At 52.1% G+C, this 20,566-nt stretch overlaps 1 protein-coding gene across 1 annotated transcript in view; it reads right to left on the reverse strand.

Annotated features, from left to right (window-relative positions):
* MEGF6 (multiple EGF like domains 6) overlaps positions 1 to 20,566 on the reverse strand; it is a gene marked incomplete at its 5' end in the record, with an annotated part of 73,346 nt that overhangs the window by 14,498 nt on the left and 38,282 nt on the right. Inside the window, 12 exons of the mRNA XM_017743984.1 lie at positions 4 to 87; positions 197 to 325; positions 1,733 to 1,861; positions 1,959 to 2,090; positions 2,314 to 2,481; positions 3,214 to 3,336; positions 4,121 to 4,243; positions 4,817 to 4,954; positions 6,550 to 6,672; positions 7,255 to 7,377; positions 8,180 to 8,305; positions 14,652 to 14,774. Coding sequence (XP_017599473.1) covers positions 4 to 87; positions 197 to 325; positions 1,733 to 1,861; positions 1,959 to 2,090; positions 2,314 to 2,481; positions 3,214 to 3,336; positions 4,121 to 4,243; positions 4,817 to 4,954; positions 6,550 to 6,672; positions 7,255 to 7,377; positions 8,180 to 8,305; positions 14,652 to 14,774 — 1,521 coding nt within the window. The remainder of the gene's footprint in view (positions 1 to 3; positions 88 to 196; positions 326 to 1,732; positions 1,862 to 1,958; positions 2,091 to 2,313; positions 2,482 to 3,213; positions 3,337 to 4,120; positions 4,244 to 4,816; positions 4,955 to 6,549; positions 6,673 to 7,254; positions 7,378 to 8,179; positions 8,306 to 14,651; positions 14,775 to 20,566) is intronic.

Raw genomic sequence — 20,566 nt, forward strand, 5'->3', positions numbered from 1 at the left:
CGTCCCTGGCGTCGCAGTCCCGCGAGTTGCGCTGCACGCACTGGCACTCCTCCGAGCAGCCGGCTCCGAACGCCCACTTGGGGCACGCTGCAGGCAGAGGGGAAAAGCTGGTCAGCGACCCCGGGTGAGGGGCAGAAACCTCCTTCCCAGAAAGGCTGGGATCCAAGGGGAACAGCAGGCATGAGGACCAGCTTACCCAGGTGGCAGAACCGGCCGTACAAGCCGGGATCGCACAGACAGGCACCATAAATCCGATGGCAGTGACCCCGGTTGGCACAGTTGCACTTTTTCCTGCAGTGCTTCCCGAAAAATCCCTTAGGGCACCCTAGTGACAGAGAGAGGTTTCCTGGGAAGATGAGCCAGTTTCAGCAGGTCATTTTAACAGCAGCAGAGAAGCACAGCGGAACCAGAGCTGTGTGAGGCCAGGGATGCACCGAGGGAAGGGATGCAGCCAGGGTGGCAGTGATCAGATTCCCTGCACCAGCTCCAAATCAGCTGTGCAGTGTCACAAGGGATGTCACTTGCTGCCACTCGCCGTGGTGCTCCAGGACACCCATCAGCTCTGCACTCACTCTGACCAGCAGCTGCACTGGTTGGGACAGAAATAACCCACCCACAGGGCTCTCAAGGTTGTCCTCTGTGAGAAAGCAACCCACAAGGCTGCTCCTGTTGAAAAGCCACAGGGGTATTTGCACTATTAAGTGAATAAAATTATTGTTTTTTCTCTATTATGCTAAAGATCATCATGGAAGCACGTGGCAGACAGGCTGTGCCAGCAGAGTGCTCTGGCCAGCAGCTGCCCAGCAGCACAGGCCTTGTCCCTACGACCAGAGGAGCAGAGGAAATGCCACCCTGGGACAACAGAGCAATTCTGCATTGTTTATTTTAATTTTACCTTCCTGATTTCTCTCTGTCCCCCTCAATCACCTCCTTCCTACAGAAAGAAGAGGTCGGGGTATCTCTCATGTTCATTTGCATTCTGCTTCGCTCTCCTCCTTCAGTAATAGCTCCCATATGCTCCCAACATGTGACTGAAGTCCTTTTGTCTGAATCTCCGATTGTCTCCCTCTTTCTGGTTTTCAGATTATGTCCCCCAGATTTTAACCCTTTGGGAGCAAGAAGTGAGCACCACCAGCAGTGAACACCTCCTTTGGGTACTTCAGGTAACTACTGCTGTCACAGCTTTCCAATGCTTTGGGTGAAAATACCTCCATGGTTTCCATGGAAATTTACCATGGAAATTGTGGGTTTGACATTCTTTCCTGTGTCTGTCACTGAATGTCCCATGAAATAGAGATCTCTGCCCCTAGTCATGGCTGAGCACTGGACAGGGACTGCAAAGGTCTCTGAGTGCAAAGACAAGGCAGAACCCCTGGAGCATTGTTTTGTGGGGAAAGAGTGCTTCAAAAAAAAACACCTTTTTCTTTTTAAAATGGCTTTTTTCCGCACAAGACTCAGTGGTCAGAGGAATCAGATGGTGGATGGTTCAACAAGAGGCTTTAAAGATGCTGTCAGTGAAGAGCTACAAAGGGATGAGTTTAGGGAATCCCATGGGAAACACTTCCAGGCTTCAGAGAAGCACATGTGGGACATCTGAGAGCAGCGTTGGCGATGGCCAGAGCAGCCACTTACCCAGTGATGGCAAACCTCTGCTAAGACATTGACACCAGGAAGGGGGAGGATGGGGATGGCCCCCAGCATCACGGAGCAGGTGAGGGGACACTGGACTCACCGTCCTGGCAGAGCTCTCCGGCCACACCGGGTGGGCAGCGGCAGGCGCCGGTGGTAGGGTCACAGGTGCCACCGTTCTGGCACTGGCAGCTCTGGCTGCAGTTGCTGCCGAAGGTGCCGGCCGGGCAAGCTGGGGAGGGAGAGGGAGATGAGGCTCAGCCCAGCCACAGCCTCGCAGGGCTGCATCCCCTGTGCACCCCAGAGCAGGGGACAGAGCTGCCACTCACTCTGGTTGCAGAGCACGCCAGTCCAGCCGGCCGGGCAGTGGCAGCCGCTGCCCTCGGCGTTGCAGGTGGCTCCGTTCTGGCAGTCGTCACAGGTCAGGCTGCAGTCGGGGCCAAACGTGTGCTCCAGGCAGACTGCAATGAGAGGCACTGTGGGTGAGAACCTCACTGAGACTGCTGCAGCATCCTGGGCACTTTGGGCAGAGAAACGCCCCTGCTGAGGCTGCAGCAGAGCTAGACACAGAAAAGTGCTCGACAGGTCCTGTGCGTTCACCAAACAAATGAACCCACCAGGAATCATTATTCCTGAAGGGTTCCAAGCAAAGCATGGCACTGAGCGCTGCTGCAAAATGCCCACCGAATTTCTCTGACAGCGTGTGCTCCCCTCGTGCTTCCATCTCTTCCTCCTCTTCCTCGTAGTCGTCATTGAAGAGCTGGGTGAATTCATCTCGCAGGATGGCGACGTGAGGGATGGGGCGGATGACGGGGCGCCGGCCATCCAGAGCCTCCACCGTGTCCTCTATGGCTGGGGGGAGGGACAGAAAGGGAAAGGAGACAAGGTCTCTGAGAGATTAACAGTGGGGCAGGACCTCTGCAACAGCAAAGGGAAACCAGCACTCTCTGTGGGTCTCAAGTTTGCCCACCTTCATTTTTTATTTTGTTGTTCCCAGTGTTGATAACAAAATAAATAAAGATACAGAAATTTCTTTGATTCTGCAGAGAGAGATTGGTCATTCCATGGCTGGAGATCCTCCAGACCCCTTTGTGTTCTGTTCTCTCACTGATCTCACCCTGTTTTGTCACCTCTAAAGCTTTTCCAAGTTGTTCGTTCAGGGATTTTTTGGCTAGAGTGGGCCCAGGTCAGCTACGTGACCTCCAGATCTCTGTACTGCTGCAAATGACTAATTTGTTATTTCTTATAAGGAAAAGCTGTAGAGGCTGGCAACTGTGGCAGGGGCTCTGGATCTTTAACGTGGAGCCCTCACTGCTGGCTGTGTAGCTGCTGGAGGTGTAGCTGTGCCAGAACTCCCTGCACTTCTTTGGACAGTGCTGTGAATGAGGCTGAAACAGGACTGGTCCTGTCTGGGAAAGCTTTCCAGGGCTGGGGTGAGGCACTGCCACTGCTCAGGTGCTGTGAAGGAGCTGGAAAATGAGAGGTTCAGGGCTAAGGAGCTCCAGTCTGTGTGGTCCTGGCTCGGACAGGAGGCAGAGGATGGACCCACTGCCCAGCCTGAGGCAGCTCGGATGAGGCACTTACAGATGCAGCTCCTTCTGTCTTCGTCCAGTTTGTGCCCAATGTCACAGCCACACTGGAACGACCCTGGCTGGTTCTGGCACGTGTGTTCACATCCCCCGTTGTTTGCAGAGCACTCATCCACATCTACAAAACATGGGACACTCCAGTGGGACAGGAGCAGGGACAGGGGCCCGGCCGTGCCTGGCCATGCAGCAGTAATGGGCTGGTGGCATCCTCTCTGCTAAATATGTGGAGCCATCAACTCTAAAAATGGAGTTAAACCACCTTAGGGATAAGGGATGCCTGGGTTTCAACATGAAATGTGCTGGGCTTCAGTTCCCACCCATCATCAATTGTGTAAGAACAGGTGGGTGTGTTTGGCTCCTTCCCCTGGGAAATGTTGAGAGCTTTGGAAGTGAGAACAATTATTAGGGGGATTTTTCCCCACATTCTTTCTGTTGGGAAGGTGACTCATCAGAAGGCTGGCAGGAAAACTGGTAGGAGCTGGGAGAAAATGGAAGAAATGCTTGGCTGTTCGCAACCACGTAGGACAATTTCTCGTTCTCCTAATTAAAAGCTTCACTAAGTCACCGTCTTGGCTGTTTTCTACAGACACTGTTATTTGTCTTTATCCCTTGGGTGAAAGTGATGGGCAGTGTTGGCCTCTGGGGTTGAACATCAAATGGTTTTTGTGAATTAATGGGGTCAGGCCTGGGCCAGCTCACTCTGAGTCATCCTGATCTGAACTTGACGTGTTCAAAAATCCCATTGTCCCTCTCCAGTTGTGCTGGGCTTGGTGTAGGGGTTAGAACTGAGCTGCCCCACACTGAACAAACTGAGGAGAGTGAACACAGGCAGATTAGAAGCAGAGGGACCCTGTGTGTCCCTGGCTCTGCCTGCAGCCCAGCGTGATGGTGTTTGCACTGACCGTCACAGCCGCAGCCGTCCGTGCCGAGCCTGTAGCCGGCATGGCAGGAGCACTCGTAGCCCCCAGGGTAATTGTAACAGTCTTGCTGACAACAGTGAGAACCAGCGTCACACTCGTTGATATCTAAATGAGAAACAAAGGGTGTTAATGCACTGCAGAGTGGTGACAGGAACTGTTGAACTGCTCCCTGACTAGCTCTGGTGAGCTTCTACTGATCTGCTGCCAAATGCTGAGCCAGGATTCTTGAGTTCCTCCTGAAGTCAGGGAGCTTTGTGTTAGCAGATCATCCTCCCCATGGAGGGAGGAATCCTGAGTCCTTGAGGGAAGCTCATTGTGATTCCCGGTTGGAGGCTGTGGTTACCGGTTTCGTGTCCTTACAAGCAGGGTGATTCCAGCTGACTGACTCCTGCTTAGGGCAGTTTCAGCAGGGAAAAGCTAATTAGTTTGGAAGTAATAATTGCTGTTCGAGTCATAATTGCTGTCCAAGTATATCTTGAGGGGAGGTTTGGGGATGTCTTTGAGCAGAACAATATTTCATCTGCTCTCACTTTCCATTGGCTTCTATCCTCCTTAGCCTGTTTGTAGTGCACATACACAGCAGCCAAGGGGGATCCTGACCTAAGATCCCAAGAGGGATCCTCACCAATACCTGGGATGTGCTTGGAAATCAAGGTCTGGCCTTTTCCTGTTCCTTACCAGTGCACGACTTCTGATCCTCTTCCAGCCGAAAGCCGAAGTTACAGGTGCAGACTGGGCCAGAGCTGGTGTGGTGGCACATGTGGGAGCAGCCGCCGTTGTTGGCTTCACAGCTGTTCACAATCTCCATCTCTATCCCTGGAAAAGGCAGCCTGGTTAGGATCCCGTGGGACACATCTGCACACACCGCTGGCCCCTGCCTGCCCTCGGTGCCGCGCCCCCGCCAGCTCCTGGCACTGCATCCCTGCTGAGGAGGGGGATCTGCAGTGGGAAAGGATGGAAATAGCTCAGCACAGAGGCTGCTGCTGGGTGGGGAAGCGGGGTATAAAAAGAAACCTCTGGATCTCACACAACCTCTTAGGGATGGAGTCATGGAGCAGGCTCTGGACAATCTCTGGGATGAACAGGCTGCGGATGAAACCGCTCCCACTCCTGCCAAGCAGCAGCGTGTGCTGCCAACCAAAAGTTGGCTCAGCCTCAGAGCAGAGCTGTTCTGGTGCCAGGAAGAAATGGGAGCAGCAGAACACAGCTAAGTAGGGAAACATCCAGATGCCTACAGCGAGAATCGTTAGTTCCTGACATGTCAAAAGTGGTCGGCGCAAACATCAATTGCAGCCATAGATCATCCGAGCTTGGCAAGGTTTCTGTAAACTTGTCTAGTTAATTAAGCTTTCTTAAACTAAAAGGAACTTGTTTCATGGAGCTTTGACTCAGTTCTGAACCTCAGGAAAACAATTTCTGCCTTCAAGAACACTGAGTTTTTCATGCATTCAGACCCAAGGAGGATGAAAGAAAGGGAGCTTGATGCTTCCCAGTGGATCTGTGCTTGTCAAAAACAAAAGCTGTGCCGCAGTGGAAGACTTTATTCCACATTTCACAACATGATTGTCATCCCTCTCTTCCCTTTTCTTATTAAAGCAGCACAAACAGGGTTTTGCTTAAAAGAAACGTGCTAGGAAGGGCAGGGAGAAACACCTTTCATGTGGAAAGGCTGCTCTGGTGACGCCAGGGCAACGTCAATGGTTACGGTGTGAGATTGGCTGTGTCCCTAAGAAGGAAGTTGTGTACATGCTTTGGCTCTTAAACCTCACATCATCACCCTGATGCCCTGCATTGCTCTGTTTGATGCCTTTCAAGACCCATTTATGGCCTGTAAAGCTTTGCCCTCATACCCCTGGCAAGCTCCAGCAGCTGCACAGGGGGACCCTCGCAGCTCCCAGCAACACCAGCTGCCACCACTGGGATTGCCACGGTGGCTGGCATCTGTGAGGGGCTGGTGGCTCTGATTCAGCCTGGCCCTGCTGGGGGGCACCAGCTGCACAAAGCTGGGAGCACAGTCCGGCTCACTCTTGCATCACAGAGTTTATTTCTTTCCTTGATGGGAGCAGATGTGATCCCTTCACTGGCTCAATTCCGCCTTCAGTGACACATCTGCAGCTGACTGAGCTTGTCCAACCGAGTCCCCAAGAGCAGAACTTGGCTTGTTTGAGGCCAAATGGCTCCAAATTAATTGCCTAAACCAGCTAAAGTAGCTTCGTGGTGACTTTAAAGACCAGACCAAGATTTTTATCTTGGTGGGGGACTAAACAGCCCCAAAACTGCTTGTGAAATCCTTCAGCAGAGATTGCCGTGGCTTGGCCCTGGCAATTCCCAAAGGGCAGTGACAAACACGTGCCTGCAGCAGCCCACGTGTGCCCTGTCCTGCTGGGCAGGGCTGAGACCTCAGTACTCACGGTAGCAGCGCTTGCCATCCGCCCCCAGCTCGTAGCCCGGGTTACAGGTGCACTTGAAGGAGCCCCGGGTGTTGAGGCACTGGTGGGCACACATGGCCAGCCCCGTCAGGCACTCGTTCACATCTGGGAGAGGGAGAAAGCCGTAAGATAAGCAGGCTGAGCCTTAAACATCCTTCCAAAGGGACTGTTGTTATGGTATTTGAGTTTTGCACTGGTTTCTTGGACCCTGAACTCTTCATTCAGGTCCAGACCAACAAAGACACAGAGTTAGAAGTTTGGCATTGCTGTAAATCTTCCCAGGAGATTGGATCACATGAAAGTGGGGTGTTCACAGGATCACAGAATCGATTAGCCTGGAAAAGACCTTTGAGATCACCAAGTCCAATCTATGACCTAAAACTACCTTGTCACCAGACCATGGCACTGAGTGCCACCTCCAGGCACAGGGACTCCACCACCTCCCTGGGCAGCCCATTCCAATGCCTGACCACCCTTTCTGGAAGAACTTCTCCCCAATGTGCAGCCTAAACCTCCCCCAGAGCAGCTGTCTGTTGTTACAGACTGCTCGAGCAGGGCTCTTGCACAGACACCAGCTGAGCCATCCATGGGAAGGCGTGTGCATCCCTCCGTCCTGCTCACACTGAGCACTCCCTCATCCATGAGACACAGGGATTTCCCTCCAGGGGAGCTCTGCAGGGCACTCACCTTCGCAGGCCTTGCCGTCAGAGGCCAGCTGGTAGCCGGGGTGGCAGTCGCAGCGGGCGCGGCCGCGGTGGCTGTGGCAGCGGTGCATGCAGCCCCCGTTCCTGTCAGCGCACGGGTTCCTCACTGCAGGCAGAGCAGAGAGCCCGGGTCATCCCACACAGATCCTGCCTCCTGTGGCACTGTGGGAGACAGAGCACGGAGCAGCAGGAAAGCCTGCAGTCTGTGAGAGCCTGCTCTGCACCAGGCAGAAAATCCCCGCTGCTGCTCCGTTCACTGCTCCGCCCGTTCGGGAGGATTTGCACCGTGTCAGATCCTGCAAAGGGCCAGAACTAAGCTGGGTAAAACCCCTCCAGCAGAAGTTTGGCATGGGCACATCCCTCTGCAGAGGAATTACTGAGCAAGTGCTGGCAATTTTCCCCGAGTGCTCCTATCCAGAGCTTTGCCAATCTCTGACCTGCTCCAGGACCGGGACAGATGCTCCCAACCCCACTGACTGCTGCATTTGTAATATCCCAGTTGTTCCTTTTGCCTTAGCAACTTCACAGCTCAGGACTTCCCTCCTTCCTGCCTCTTGAATGCCAACTGCTATGAATGAGAAAACCCTTGTGTTCTGTCCCCTTCAGCTTCTCCCCCTCCTGAGCCAGGAGCAGTTCAGCCAGAGAGGGAGAGGATCCCACCCCACTGCCACACTCTGCTGTCCCTCCACTCTCACAGCAGCCTGTGCCTTCATACCATTTCATTTTTGTTGGCTACGCTCCTCCAGCTCTTCCCATCCCTTGGAATAAGCCACAGGATATGTCCATGACAACAAAACACACAGAGTTTTTACTGGAAATCCCCCAGTCTGATCTGTCGGACGTCTGAGCATCCCCATCCCGCAGCTCCCAGCTGGAAGCTGTGGCTCCCCAGCCCCCCAGGGACTCACGGACGCAGCGTTTGCCATCCTCGTGCAGCTGGTGGTTGTGCCGGCACTGGCAGCGGTGCTGGGCCAGCGTCACCTGCACGCAGTCGTGCTCACAGCCACCGTTGTTCAGGGCACACGAGTTCAGAGCTGCGAGGCAAAGGGACACGAGATTTGTCACAAAAGGATGGCACCTGGATGAGCTTCTTGCACAGGACCAGGGCAGAGTGCACACACTTAAAGCTCGTGAGAATTTAAGACTGGAGCACATCCAGTGACAAGTTCATGGCCAACTTCATGAGCAAGGAGGGTGTTCAGTGGAAGATGTTACTGCAAAAGCCTGTGGGCAGTGCAGGAGAGGCCACCCGCCACCGTGCCAGGTGGGCACCCTGCTCTTTCAAGGCAGGATCAGCTCAAGAGTATTGAGTAGGAACTTAAAACTCTTCCTTTCCACCATAAGAGGTTCCAGCACTCTCCCTGAAGGTGATTCCAGGACATGGGGAGCGGGGTTAGGTCCTGTCCAGCACTACATGGGAGGGAAGCAGGTTTCCTGCCAGGCATCCACCCTCTCCGAAGGGCGCCGTGTCAGCAGCCAGCCTTCTGTGCTGCTGCCGAAATTCCCATCCTTTTGTTCCAGGACAGTCCCTGCAGGTGCAGTGCCACAGCTGGTTCAAGGCATTCCCGCTCAGAGAGTTGTGCTCAGGCACATTCAGGTTTTCCTGTAACAAAGTGATGTGGAAAACTGAACTTCTGGCTCTGTGATGTGCCAAAGTGACCGATCACACAGGGTGAGGCCCAGCAGGTACTGCCAGTTCTGGGAACACTCAGAGAAAAACGGTCTAAGATGCATCCTGTGTGTCCATACCTGGACCAGGTGTAACAACCCCCAGCTCAGGGCTCTGAGCAGATTTCTGTGTGGAACCTGAGCACGTGGGGTCCCTGATGCCGTGACCAGCAGTGTCACCCAGACAGAGCACACGAAGATACAGCAGCAGGAGCTCTGATTTCGTCCTCAGCGCAGGCACAACTGGGAATGGAGCTTCCAAACTGGAGTTGCTGGCCGTGCCGCAGAGTTTCTGTGTGGCCTTGCGCAAGGAGCCCAGCGGATTCCAAAGAGGCAGAAAACAGAAGGTTTTGCCTGGGCTACGGCACAAAACAGACCCTGTGACCCAGCACACGGACTCCTCACAAGCCTGCTATCATTAATCAGCCTGGCAACAGCCTCCTCCTCCTCCTCCTGTAATCTGGGATGTCTCTGCAGGACCAGCAGAGGGGCAGGATGTTTAACTGGGATGTGAGCACCTTGTGAGCAGCCAGGGGAATGCGTCTGACGCCGTGTTTTTACTGCAGCTCTCCAGGACCATTGACCTTGGATCCAGGAGGAACATGAGCTAGGAAACAAAGCACGGAAGGACTTTGTGGAGCTGGATTCATGGTCTCCACCAGAGAAGCTGTTGTGGGATAGTGACATGCCTCCAAAGTGATCAAAGTCCCCTCCTGGAGCACTGGATGTCTCCTGAGTTAACCCACCCACTCCTTAGGCACCGAGCTTCTCCAAAGAGAGGTGTCCCATATGAGAAGTGGGAAAATGGCCTTTAAACCCTGTTCTGGCTCTTAGGAGCCACCAAAGTGTCACAACCCACTGGGTTGGTGGAACGTGGCTCAAGCCGGCCCCGGTCCAGGATGGAACCCCAGCCCTGGCTCCCATAAGCGGAGCAGAATGATGAGCTGTGGTCTCACACGTTTCTGGCCTGTTTTTCAAACTCTGGAATAAACTAACGTGCTGGCTCTGAGGAATCTTATAGGAAAGCTAAATATATCTCTAATGAAAACCATCTCTCCCCAGGCTGATCCCTCAGGTGGTCACAGTGCCCTCCACAACCTCCGGGGCTTTGGAAGCAGGAGAGCCTGGAAAGCAGCTGCCAGTAGAAGTCTCTGCTTGTAACACTCCCCTGAATCCCAAGTTGGGTCCTTGCTCTTGTACATTGGTGAAAACAAATGTTTGGCTCAGGATGAAAATAAAGGGAAAATATATATATTTTTTAATTTTTTCTGCACACCATTCCCCTGCAAAAAAATGTGCTTTAACTCAGAGCTGTGGCTCATCCTCATTCCAAATGTTAAAATAACTCAACTTCTCGTTTTATGCCTCTAATTAACTAAACAACGTTTGGGGGAATAAAAGCAGCTTGACAGGGTCGAGATTTTGCCATACAAAACATAGGGCTGGAACAAGAACTCGAGGTTTATGTTAGTTGTGCTGGCATTGTTTCCTTTAATCCATTTGGAAGGAAACAACAGAAATACTCAACGTTCCTGAAAAGCTCTGGGTCAGAGTTCCCCTACTCAAGCTCTAGCAGAGATGGGTGGTCATTTAAAAATATTCCAATATATTAAAATGTTTAATAACATATATTCAAAAATAGCCATAAATAACGTGCTTGCTGGAGAGCTTTTTTTTAAAAAAAAAAAACAAAAAAAAAGAAAAAAAGTAAAACAATGCCGATGCCTGCCAAAACATTCCTTCATCTGGGAAAAGCACTGGGCCAACATGGAACAGGCCAATGCATCTTATGTCTAAAATAACCTCCCAGGATGAAGCTATTCAGATGAATTCAAAGTCTAAACAACGGCCTCCTTGCAAACTCCTACAAGACAACTGAAAAAACCGAAAGTCTGGGTTCTTCCACGCAAGATTTCAGGAGAGAGGACCCATGTGAGGCTGGGTCTCCTTAGCTGGCTCCTCGCAGAGTCACAGCCAGCAGACCTCGCTGCTGGCCTTAATTACTGCTCGGGGTTTTATTCTGTTTACAGAACCACTCTAAAAATATTTCCATTCCCAGATGCTCTGCCGAGCTCAACATTTCTGTGACAAGGCTGCCAAGCCCAGTGTCATCCTGTACATCACACAGATTTTTGTAATTACAGCTCAGACAGATTTTCCACAGATGATATTTCAGTGTCTGCGAGAGGGACGTTCCTTCCAGCCCCGCAGTCTGAGGGGAGTGCAGTGCTGCTGGAAGATGCCGCTCCCAGATTCTGACCCTCTCAGGCCTGGGAAAAGGATAGGGAGGGATGGAAAGGAGGTTTTTGATGCTGACTGCACACAGGAAGTGGATCTGTGCAGCAGCAGCCTAACACAGGAGTTGATTTAGTACCTGATCTCTGCACCCTGCAGATGTCCTTCCAACTTCTCCTCCCTCCTCTCTCTCACCTTTCCTCCAGATCCAAGAGATTTGCCACCAGAAGCAGCGAGTTGATACCCCGAGAGTGACTGTGAGCAGCTGTAACCAGAACTGAGCAGGATGTTCCTTCTGCAGCATCACGCAAACCCCATCGATTCTAAGAAAAGGCTGAAAAATGTGTGACTGGGCGAAGTAAAGGTCAAATTCCCTAAAACGTGCGAGTTGTCTGCAAAATGAAAAGCCCCAGCAAGCACACGTGGTCGCTGACTCCCTGCACACACAGTTCAAGCCCACACAAACCTCCTGGCACGGCCCTTCCGTTCGTTATATCACCCCTATAGCTGAGATTTCTTCATTCAAAGTTCTCCTAGTATAAACAGGGATCCATCATGTAATCCCAAACTGATTTATCCTAACCTCAGACAACTTCCAGAAACATGTTGTGTGTTAATCCAGACCATCTCTCTGCTCTGCGGGCCAACAAAAGCAATTGGCTCCCATTAAACCCCTTCGCCTCGGCCTGGCCTGCATCCCTCGGCTGAAACAGTGGAGAAGGACCTGGAGATGTCAACTTCCTGCCTCCTGCCCATGTGGTTCTGATAAAGAAAGAGGTGATTTCAGGACGCCCAAGGTCTCTCTTTGTTCTGTTTCACTTGCAATGGAAGCAGCTGCTCCTTCTCTCCCTCTCTTCAGCAGCGATTTGAACAAAGACACAACAAAAGGATCCTGCACAACGGAGCTGCAGAGCACCAGCAGGGCTGGGAGCTGGACACAGGAAGGTGGTTCCAGGCTGGTTTTGTGCTCTCCTGAGTCACACCCCAGGTACCAGCTCACTCTGGAAAAGCTGCCTCAGCCACACCGGTGCATTGCGGGGGAATTCTGCAGCTCCAGCTCAGCGCTGCCAGTCCATCATCGGAGCCTTTGTGGGTTTTGTGGGGAGCAGAAAGCATTTAAAGAATTAGATCCGTGATTTGACAGCCCTTAACTGGAGACTTCACTGCAAAGGGCTCTTTCTGTCTCCAGAATACTCTTGCTGGGGCTGCCAGGAGCTTCCTACAGCTCAAATTTGTGCTTGTCCCAGTGTGGAGCAGAGACCTCCCTGAGCAGAAGGACAAGGATGGATGCATGCAGGGATGGATGGGTGCTCTCTGTCTCCAGTTCCCTTCATTCCTGGCCTATTCCCTAAATTTAGTGGCAATGCTTTGTGTGTTAACAGCACAGAATCTCTCCAGAAAATGAGAGGACATCCCAACTTGAAGAGAGAAACAGCTTTGATTGATTGCCCCTAATCCCTGGGAATGGACCACAAGGCAGCCTGGTGTCCGTGGGTTACAACAGGGCAGCCACAAACACCAGCAGAGGAATCACCTCTGAGCCTGTGCTCTGTTCTGAGCTTTTACAAGGAAAAGATGTTCCACCCCTCCACAAATTTAAAGGATTAGTACGGAGCTCTGTGAAGGTGTGACATATACTCATGGACAGGCACAAATGTGTAAAGAGCAAAAGCCACCAGTCCTGAAGTGAGAAAGCCCCATTTTAGGCCCTGAACTGTTGATATTTTAGAAACATTATTAGATAATTATGCAGTGAGAGGTTTTTATTTGCCCTGCTTTTCTTTGCTTTCCTGGGGGCTCTGGGTCCCTCTGGAACTCACTGCAGATCCTGCAGGCTCCTCTCCCCAGAGCTTCAGAAACTGCCCCACTCACTCCTGTGGATCAGATTTCATGAACAGAGCCCCCTCACTTTTGGCAGATGAATTCCAGCACTGCACATTACGGCAAATGCTTGCTCACAGGTTTAATGCAAAGCAGGTTTGCAGCGCTGGGCACAGGCAGCCCTGCCTGCCTGGATCCTGCAGGGATGCTCAGCTACACCAGCAGGGAAGCCTGGAGAGCGAAAGAAAACGATGGAAATTCCCCTTAAAGAAGAGATTCCTCCCTGTAGCAATCCATTTTATGCTTTCCCTGAAAACTGTTCCACCTTCTGGGGCTGGCGCTGCCGACAGCTCCTGCTCTCCGTCTGTCCCATGTTCTATTCCGGAGGCGGCAGCAGGATCGCTGCACGCCACAAGAAAGGAGCAACATATTCCAGAGACAATTAGGAGATGACAGACCACAGCAAACTTACATGTGAGCAGCAGCAGCACGTCACCCCGACACGAGTGCTGGAGTTCAGAGCTGGAGCAGCGGGCTCTGAGAGTTGGCTTTGTCCCTTATTTGCCATCCTTCTCCTTCTGGATTTTTCCAGCGAAATATGGGGATCCTGCACCTCACTGCTCTTGTTTGGGTGTCATTATGTACTGGAGGCAGCTGTGGCCAGATGTGCGTCAGTGCAGAGCTGGGCACGGTGGGCACAGCTTCCCTGGATGGATTTTTCCTGCTCCCATCACCATTCCCAACTGGAACACGCAGGCTCGCACCGCAGACTCTGGAGCATGACTGTGTTCCGAGAAAACCCAGCAAATGCTCTCTGCAAACACCATGGCCCAGGAATTCTTTCCACTTGCATGAAAATATCTCTCAAATAATGGAAAAGTGTGTCAAACGAAGCTGTGAGGGAGAAGTGGTTTAATTAAAACAGCCACAGATGCTGGAGGCAAACTCCAAGTTCCACTCCGAGCCTCCAGTATGGGGCAGGCAGACAACAACATTTCAAGGAATTGGCCCCAAAATCAGCTGCAAGGCAAAGCTGGTGCCTGGATGGTGATGTCTGGACCAGCATCATCCAAGAGGATGCATGACCAGCATCCCAGAGAAGTTTTTGGGGTTATCATGGCCACAGTTCCACACACAGCCACATTTATTGTCACTTGTCTGTCACACCTGCTGCCCACAGCATGGGCTGGGGAAATACTGAGCTCAAAATGAAGCCTGACTTGAAATTTCTCTTCCTTTTATTTATGTTGAAATTTCTCATCATTTTATTTATGTTTAAATTTCTCGTCATTTTATTTGTGTATCTGTTCTGAGACTGCCCTATCTGATACATCCTGAATCAAAAGCAGAGGCACCAAAGCACTTGGGAGTTACTTCTCCTGAACCAGAATAAACTCAGGGACAGCAAAGCAGCCCCAGTCGTACGTGACCACGGGGAAGAACAGCAAATGTTTTGAACCCAGGGACAAAAACCGTGAGGGGAGACACAGGGACACAAAGGAACACACAACCCATCAGCATCATTTCATACTCCAGCCACACAGGATGGGTGGGAGTGAGGAAGTCAAGGTTTTCTGTACGCTGCCATGGATTTTCTGGTAGGAAAAGGGCTGTGAAGAAGGAGAGATTCCCAAGGAATTTCCAAGGGAGCCTTACCGAGGCAGGTCCTGCCGTCCGTGTGCAGGCGGAAGCCGGGCCGGCACTCGCAGTAGTAGGAGCCCAGGGTGTTCACACAGCGGTGCTGGCAGCCCCCGTTGTGGACCTGGCACTCGTCAACATCTGCAAGAAAACAAGGGAAGAGTGGAATAAACCTCAGGGGAGTGGGCAGGAGGGTGTCTGAGCTCAGGAATATTTATCCTCTGATGCCCGAGTCCGGATGTGAGGAATGAATGCAAAGGGAACAAGATTGGCCATTTTGGTATGTTTGGTCAGCCAAGCTATTTATGAAATGCCAGGGGGACACCTGCAATCAGTGAACAAGAACTGAAAGAAAAAAAAGGCATCTTATTGTCACTCAGTGCAACCCATCCATCTGGTCACCTCACCAGGGTCACTTTTCCCATTGACCCCAAGATAATGGAGTCATTCATATTTTACACTTTCTTGCTCGTCAGAGGAAATCCCAAGTTTCTGGGGCAGATTTTTTCCTGTGCCATAATCAGAAATATGGGTAGAGTTGCACAGTTCCTTAATTCCTGCCATCTGTGGGTGTGCATAGGTGTGCCCAGGTGTGCACCTACACAACCTTTCAGACTGGAACGGATCAGAGCACCCACACAAACAGCAAAGCGCCCAACCAGCCATTCCCTTCCCCATGGAGAGAAAAACTTCAGCAGCTTTGGGTCTCTTCGTGTTTCTCTTTGCACTTTCTGCACCTCCAGCTCACCCAAGCCCCTCCCAGCCAGGACGGCCCTGAGCAGAGCTGAGTTCCCATCTCGGTCCCATCCACGAGTGTTACTGAGAAGATAAAGAAACATTTCCTGAGTGAATCACGGCAGGGCGGGGACCCGGCCGTGTCCTCGCACGCCAGAGGTGCAGGAACCTGCCCAGCCCCAACCGAGCTCTGCTTCACCCACCGGCCACACAAAGGGCACAAAAAAGGAGCAACACCACCCTGGCTGAGCCAAATTTTACGTTAATTGGATTAATTGCCAAGAAAATCAGCCAGCAGCAGGGAACGGTCCGGGTCAGGGATGGAACGGGAAGCGAAGCGGGAAAGGTGACGCCTGTCTGAGTCGGTGTTTCTGAGCTGCACAGTGATAACAACACAAAGTTACTGTGTTCTCAAAGCACTTTCCTTAGCAAGGCTTAAAGCATTAAAACCTAAAGCTTAGAGATCACAAAAACCCTTCCTGTCCCAGTGATTCCCAGGGAAGCCCCAACCTTGTTTTGGGGGGTCCTGCTGCACTGGCCATGCTGGGCTCCTCCTGCAGAGCTCCCCACTGGAGCTGTGGTCTCCATCAAGCCAGAAAAATGCTCATTTCTGTAATGCCAGCCCTTTGTTTTATTCAGTGGGCTGAGTCTTTTAGGAGGTTTTTGTATTTCCTCCCTGTTTTTTCCAAGACACTTAATACTGAAAGAAAGGAAAATGAGTAGATTTTTGAGGTGAAACATAAGCTTTGAATGATGCTCTCTGAAGAGTAAGCCAAAGCCAAAGTGGCTTTTTGAGGGGAAAAATGCCACGGCATGAGTCTGAGATGCTGGTCAAAGCAACCTAATTCTGATTAAATCATTTTCCTCTGCACACACTTGGGATGCTGCAGAGCCCTGGAGCCCCTGAGGCACTCCCTACTCATCTCTGTGGGCAGGATTAGCTATTAATACACAGAACTGGCTCTATTCAGTTCAAGAACAGGAAAACTGGGGTTTGGGAAGGTTTTATGTAGCATAATAAAGTTTTTTGGTCTGAATTTAAATGACTATTCCACTGCTTCCCTTCAACTCTAATCTGAAACCATAGAGAATTTACTGTCCAAGAAAGTTAGTGATGTGTTGAGTAAACTTCTTACTTTCACCCCATTACTCATACTCAGTAATTTTACATCTCCTCTCTCCGTGTCTCCTCTTCCCCCTTTGTACTTTTCACCCTCTAAATCTCCGTGCTTCCAGAGGGCTGTCCCCATCCCAACTCCCTCCCGGCCTGGGACAGCAGCCAGCCCTTCCTCGCGCCGTGGCCGCAGAATCACCCACCTCCTTCCCTGCCACCACTCCCACGTAACCACCACGTCCCAGCGTCCCTCCTGGAGCCTCGCTGATCTCCTCTGCAGTACCAGGGAGATTTTGGGACATACCCCGCATTGTTTTGGTGTGACCAAAACAAAACTGTCCCCAGGGGCAGCGAGGGGGCAGATCCACCAGCCAGCCCCGGCGGCGGCGGCATCTCCAGGCGTGCCCAAGGCTCACGAGCGAGTGAGTCAGCCAGGAATATGGACTGGGAAGCAGCTGGAGCTGCTCCCAGGGCCAGGAGGAGCAGCTCTGTGAAGGGTCACGTTGCCCCTGGTGCAGGTCCTGGCAGCAGGAGCCGGAGCCCTACGTGACACCGCGCGAGCTGCGGTTCGTGGCACGGCGGAGTTATTTTCCTCCTGGAGAGCTGACAAAATCTGGTTGAAATTAATATGCCAAAGGAGAGAAAATGAGAAGCATGAAGGCTTCTCTTCAGCTGACTCTGAGGAAGCCAGAGCCGTGCCAGGACAGAGTTTGCCAAGCCCACGGGCTGCCTGCTCCATGGGCAGTGGGTACCAGGCAAAGCCCACTGAGGCAGGAGCCCAACTCAGCAAGGGCTGGGGAGTGGGGCTTGGATCACTGCAGAGGGAAACACCCCTGCTGTGGAGGGAAACTGGAGTTCATGCCTTCTGCAAGGAGGGCCCACCCCAGCCTCTTCCCTGAGCAGGAACAATCCCTGGAACCTCAGACACCTACTTGGACTAACACAGGTAATGCTGCAATCAAACACAGGGAAGGTGAACACAAAACCAAAAAAATGGGGATGCAGTGAGGAGATGGCTCTGGCTCTGAACACACACAGGTCCTTCCAGAGGGAATACTGATTTATCTCCAAGAGCTACATGTAAGTCACAACAGCAGCTCTGCAAAGTATTAAATATTTGGTACGGAGGCAGTTTATCTCCTTGCAGGGCTGAGAAGGAGGCGATGGATCCCAGCTGGAAGCACAGGCAGGAGGAACACTGCGGAGGTTCGCTCTGTCTGGCCGAGCAGCAGTGCCAGGCTTTCATCCCTGCAGCAATTAGCCTGGATTACAGAGCAGGGCTGCGGGGAAAAGGTTAATTAAAATCCATCAAGATGAGCATGGGTGGGATTTAGTGACTTTATCTTTCCAGTACCAGTTTGCTGAAGATAATTCAGCAATTTCAAGTAGAGACTGGACAGAGAGGACCCAACAGCTGCTGGGCAGGGCAGCACAGCCATCCCACACTATGGACATAGATTAGAACAAAAAAAAGTCTGCATTACTTCATCCCTTGCATGTGTCACACAGTCCCAACATGGATAACCTGGGGAATTCGGATGCCCTGCTATTCCACACTCCCTGTGTGCAGGCAAAACAGCCATGGCAAGGTCCAACAGTGCAAGGAGGCCATGGGAGAGGAGGGCACGATGCTTCCTCTCTGCTACCCTGGAAGTTTTTTCCTTCTCGAGGCTGAGGAAGGACGGTTGGGAATGTGAGTGATTCACTGGAGGGAAGTAAAAGGCCATTTGGGGCGGTCAGAGCACTTCCACACCCTCGGCTTTCATCTCGTCCTAAACCAGGCATTGGAGAAAGCCCTAAAAGCACTTAATGAGCTGCAGGGAGTTATTGGGGCCAGCATTCCTTGGGGCCATTCTCCAGGTGGGAGATGCCCATAGCTTTCCCACGCCACCTGTGCCATTCTCAGCAGCAGATCCCAAAGGCACCTCAGGAATGGATGCATCGGCTTCACAACAACCTGAGGGAGTGAAAATCCATCAGGAGCTGCTTTGCCTCAGTCCCTGGCTTTGTCCTCAGCTCACCTTTTCCTGCCCCCGAGCACTGGGGCTGGGAGAGTCGCCCAGCTCCCACTTGTGCTCCTCTGTCTGCCTCGGGATGGGGCTGTAATTAGGAATTACTCAGCACCGAGCAGAGATGCACGCAGCAACAAGCACCTGGACTTGCTCTGGACTTGCTGCTGTTCTCACCGTTTCCAACCTTCTTTCATCACTGTTTCACCCTGTTCCCTGGGCAGGCTGTCACTCTGAGTGGAAGATATTCCCGTGCTGTGCTGTGGAGGCCAAGGGATTCCCAGACACAGACCTGGGAACGGAACCCCCGGATGGAAATGAGGGTCGCTGTTGAAGGAGCTAATGGAAAATGATCAAACAACAGCTCTGCTGCTTTCTGGCTGCTTTAGAGGTTCACAGGGAGGATATCACAGCACCAGGTCCACGTCACTGGCATGACGGATTGCGAGTCCCCAGCAGAGCACAAAGCTCCCCCTGTAAGGGCGGCTGTGTAAGAACACAACACCCAGCGCTGCCACGTGCCATTGCAGCAACACCAGGACCCAGCAGAGCCCTGGCTGTACTCACGAGGCACATCAAGGCACTCCAGGCCTCAGTGAAACCCCCACCATTACTGCACAAAGCACCTCCTCACTCTCCTGTCACACACGAAGCTGCCGGTGACGCGCACACAGCAGAGCCTTGTGCTGTGGCAGCTGTGGGGACGTGTGTGCCAGCTGGGCAGACAGGAGCTGCATGGAAAACACCACACAGACCCTAAAAATCACTCCAAGAGAATATCTGGGACTCTAAAAGTACACCAAGAGGACTTCTCTTACCTGTCAAAGAGAAGCTCAAGCAGTGAAGGAAAAATTAACCAAATTAACCAAACCCACAGCGATACCTACTTAGGATAAGCTGCAAGATGGGTGAACCTGAGAAAACCCCTCGGCTGTGCAGCCTCTGAGATACCTCACACCAAGGATGAAGCCACGCATGCACAGAGCTACCTGTCCATGGAGCTGCAAGAAGCAGAGTCGGGATCAGGATCCGATGAATTCCGTGTTAAGGGAGGGAAGGTTGGATCCAGCGCAAAGCTGGATCTCGGGAGCTTGCCTTGGAGAGTTGCTTTGAGCCAACACAGTTGGATGGAGACAGCAACCACGATCTGAGCTTGAGACAAACATCTGATCTATAAATAACAAAGTAGCGACTCGCCCCTTTTCTGAAGGTCTGGCACATCTCACAGCTATTCTGGTATCACTTTATAACCGACTGCTCAGGGCATTTATTTATTAGCATTATCTCATGATGAGATAATGCATTCCTTGATGTCTACATTACACCCAAGCTTCCCAACTCTTTAGTGACCTTCACATATTCTCTATTATTCCCTAAATCTCCACGAACTTTTCCTGCCGTGGAGGCAGCCGAGCACACAGAGAGGGAAGGGGTGGTGTGCACTGGCAGAACTCACACCTGGCTCCGTGTCCACATCTCCCACCCCACGTAAGCCACGTGCAATGGGAGCACGGAGGATTCCATCCCCTCCACCTGCTCCACGGCGAGTCTGGCCAAGCTTCCCACGCTGCGGCAGGCTGGGAATTGGCTTCCAAAAGACACTGAGGCTGAACGTCCCAGCGCAGGGAAGTGAGCCCTGACACGGCTCCTCTGCCTGCATCCCCCAGCTGTGCCCAGCTCCCGGCTCTGGCTGCTGCTGCCAGAGGATTCCCCTCGCACAAAATCCAGCCCCAAGTAACACCGAGCCCTGTCCTGTGTGAGAATGTGCTGAGCAGCACCCACACAGCCCCGACAAACCCGCAGCCTCACAGAGAGAGAAAGGCACAACTTTTTCAGGACAAAACGGTATCAAATTTCACTTTTTGCCCTGGACTGGGGCGTGATCCCTTGGAGCTGAGGAAAAAACAAATCTACATACCCTGGCGAAACGCAAGCATTTGGCTTTTTAAGGAATGTGGCACAGGAGCTATCTTTAACCCAGCTGGACAGCAACATATGTGAAGAAACTCCTGCTTCTCTCTCTCCCCCATCTGCCAGAACTGACTTTTCAGAGTAAGAAATGCACATAATAATAA

This window comes from Corvus brachyrhynchos, unplaced genomic scaffold, assembly GCF_000691975.1.
Source record: "Corvus brachyrhynchos isolate BGI_N302 unplaced genomic scaffold, ASM69197v1 scaffold68, whole genome shotgun sequence".
NCBI classification, from domain to species: domain Eukaryota; kingdom Metazoa; phylum Chordata; class Aves; order Passeriformes; family Corvidae; genus Corvus; species Corvus brachyrhynchos.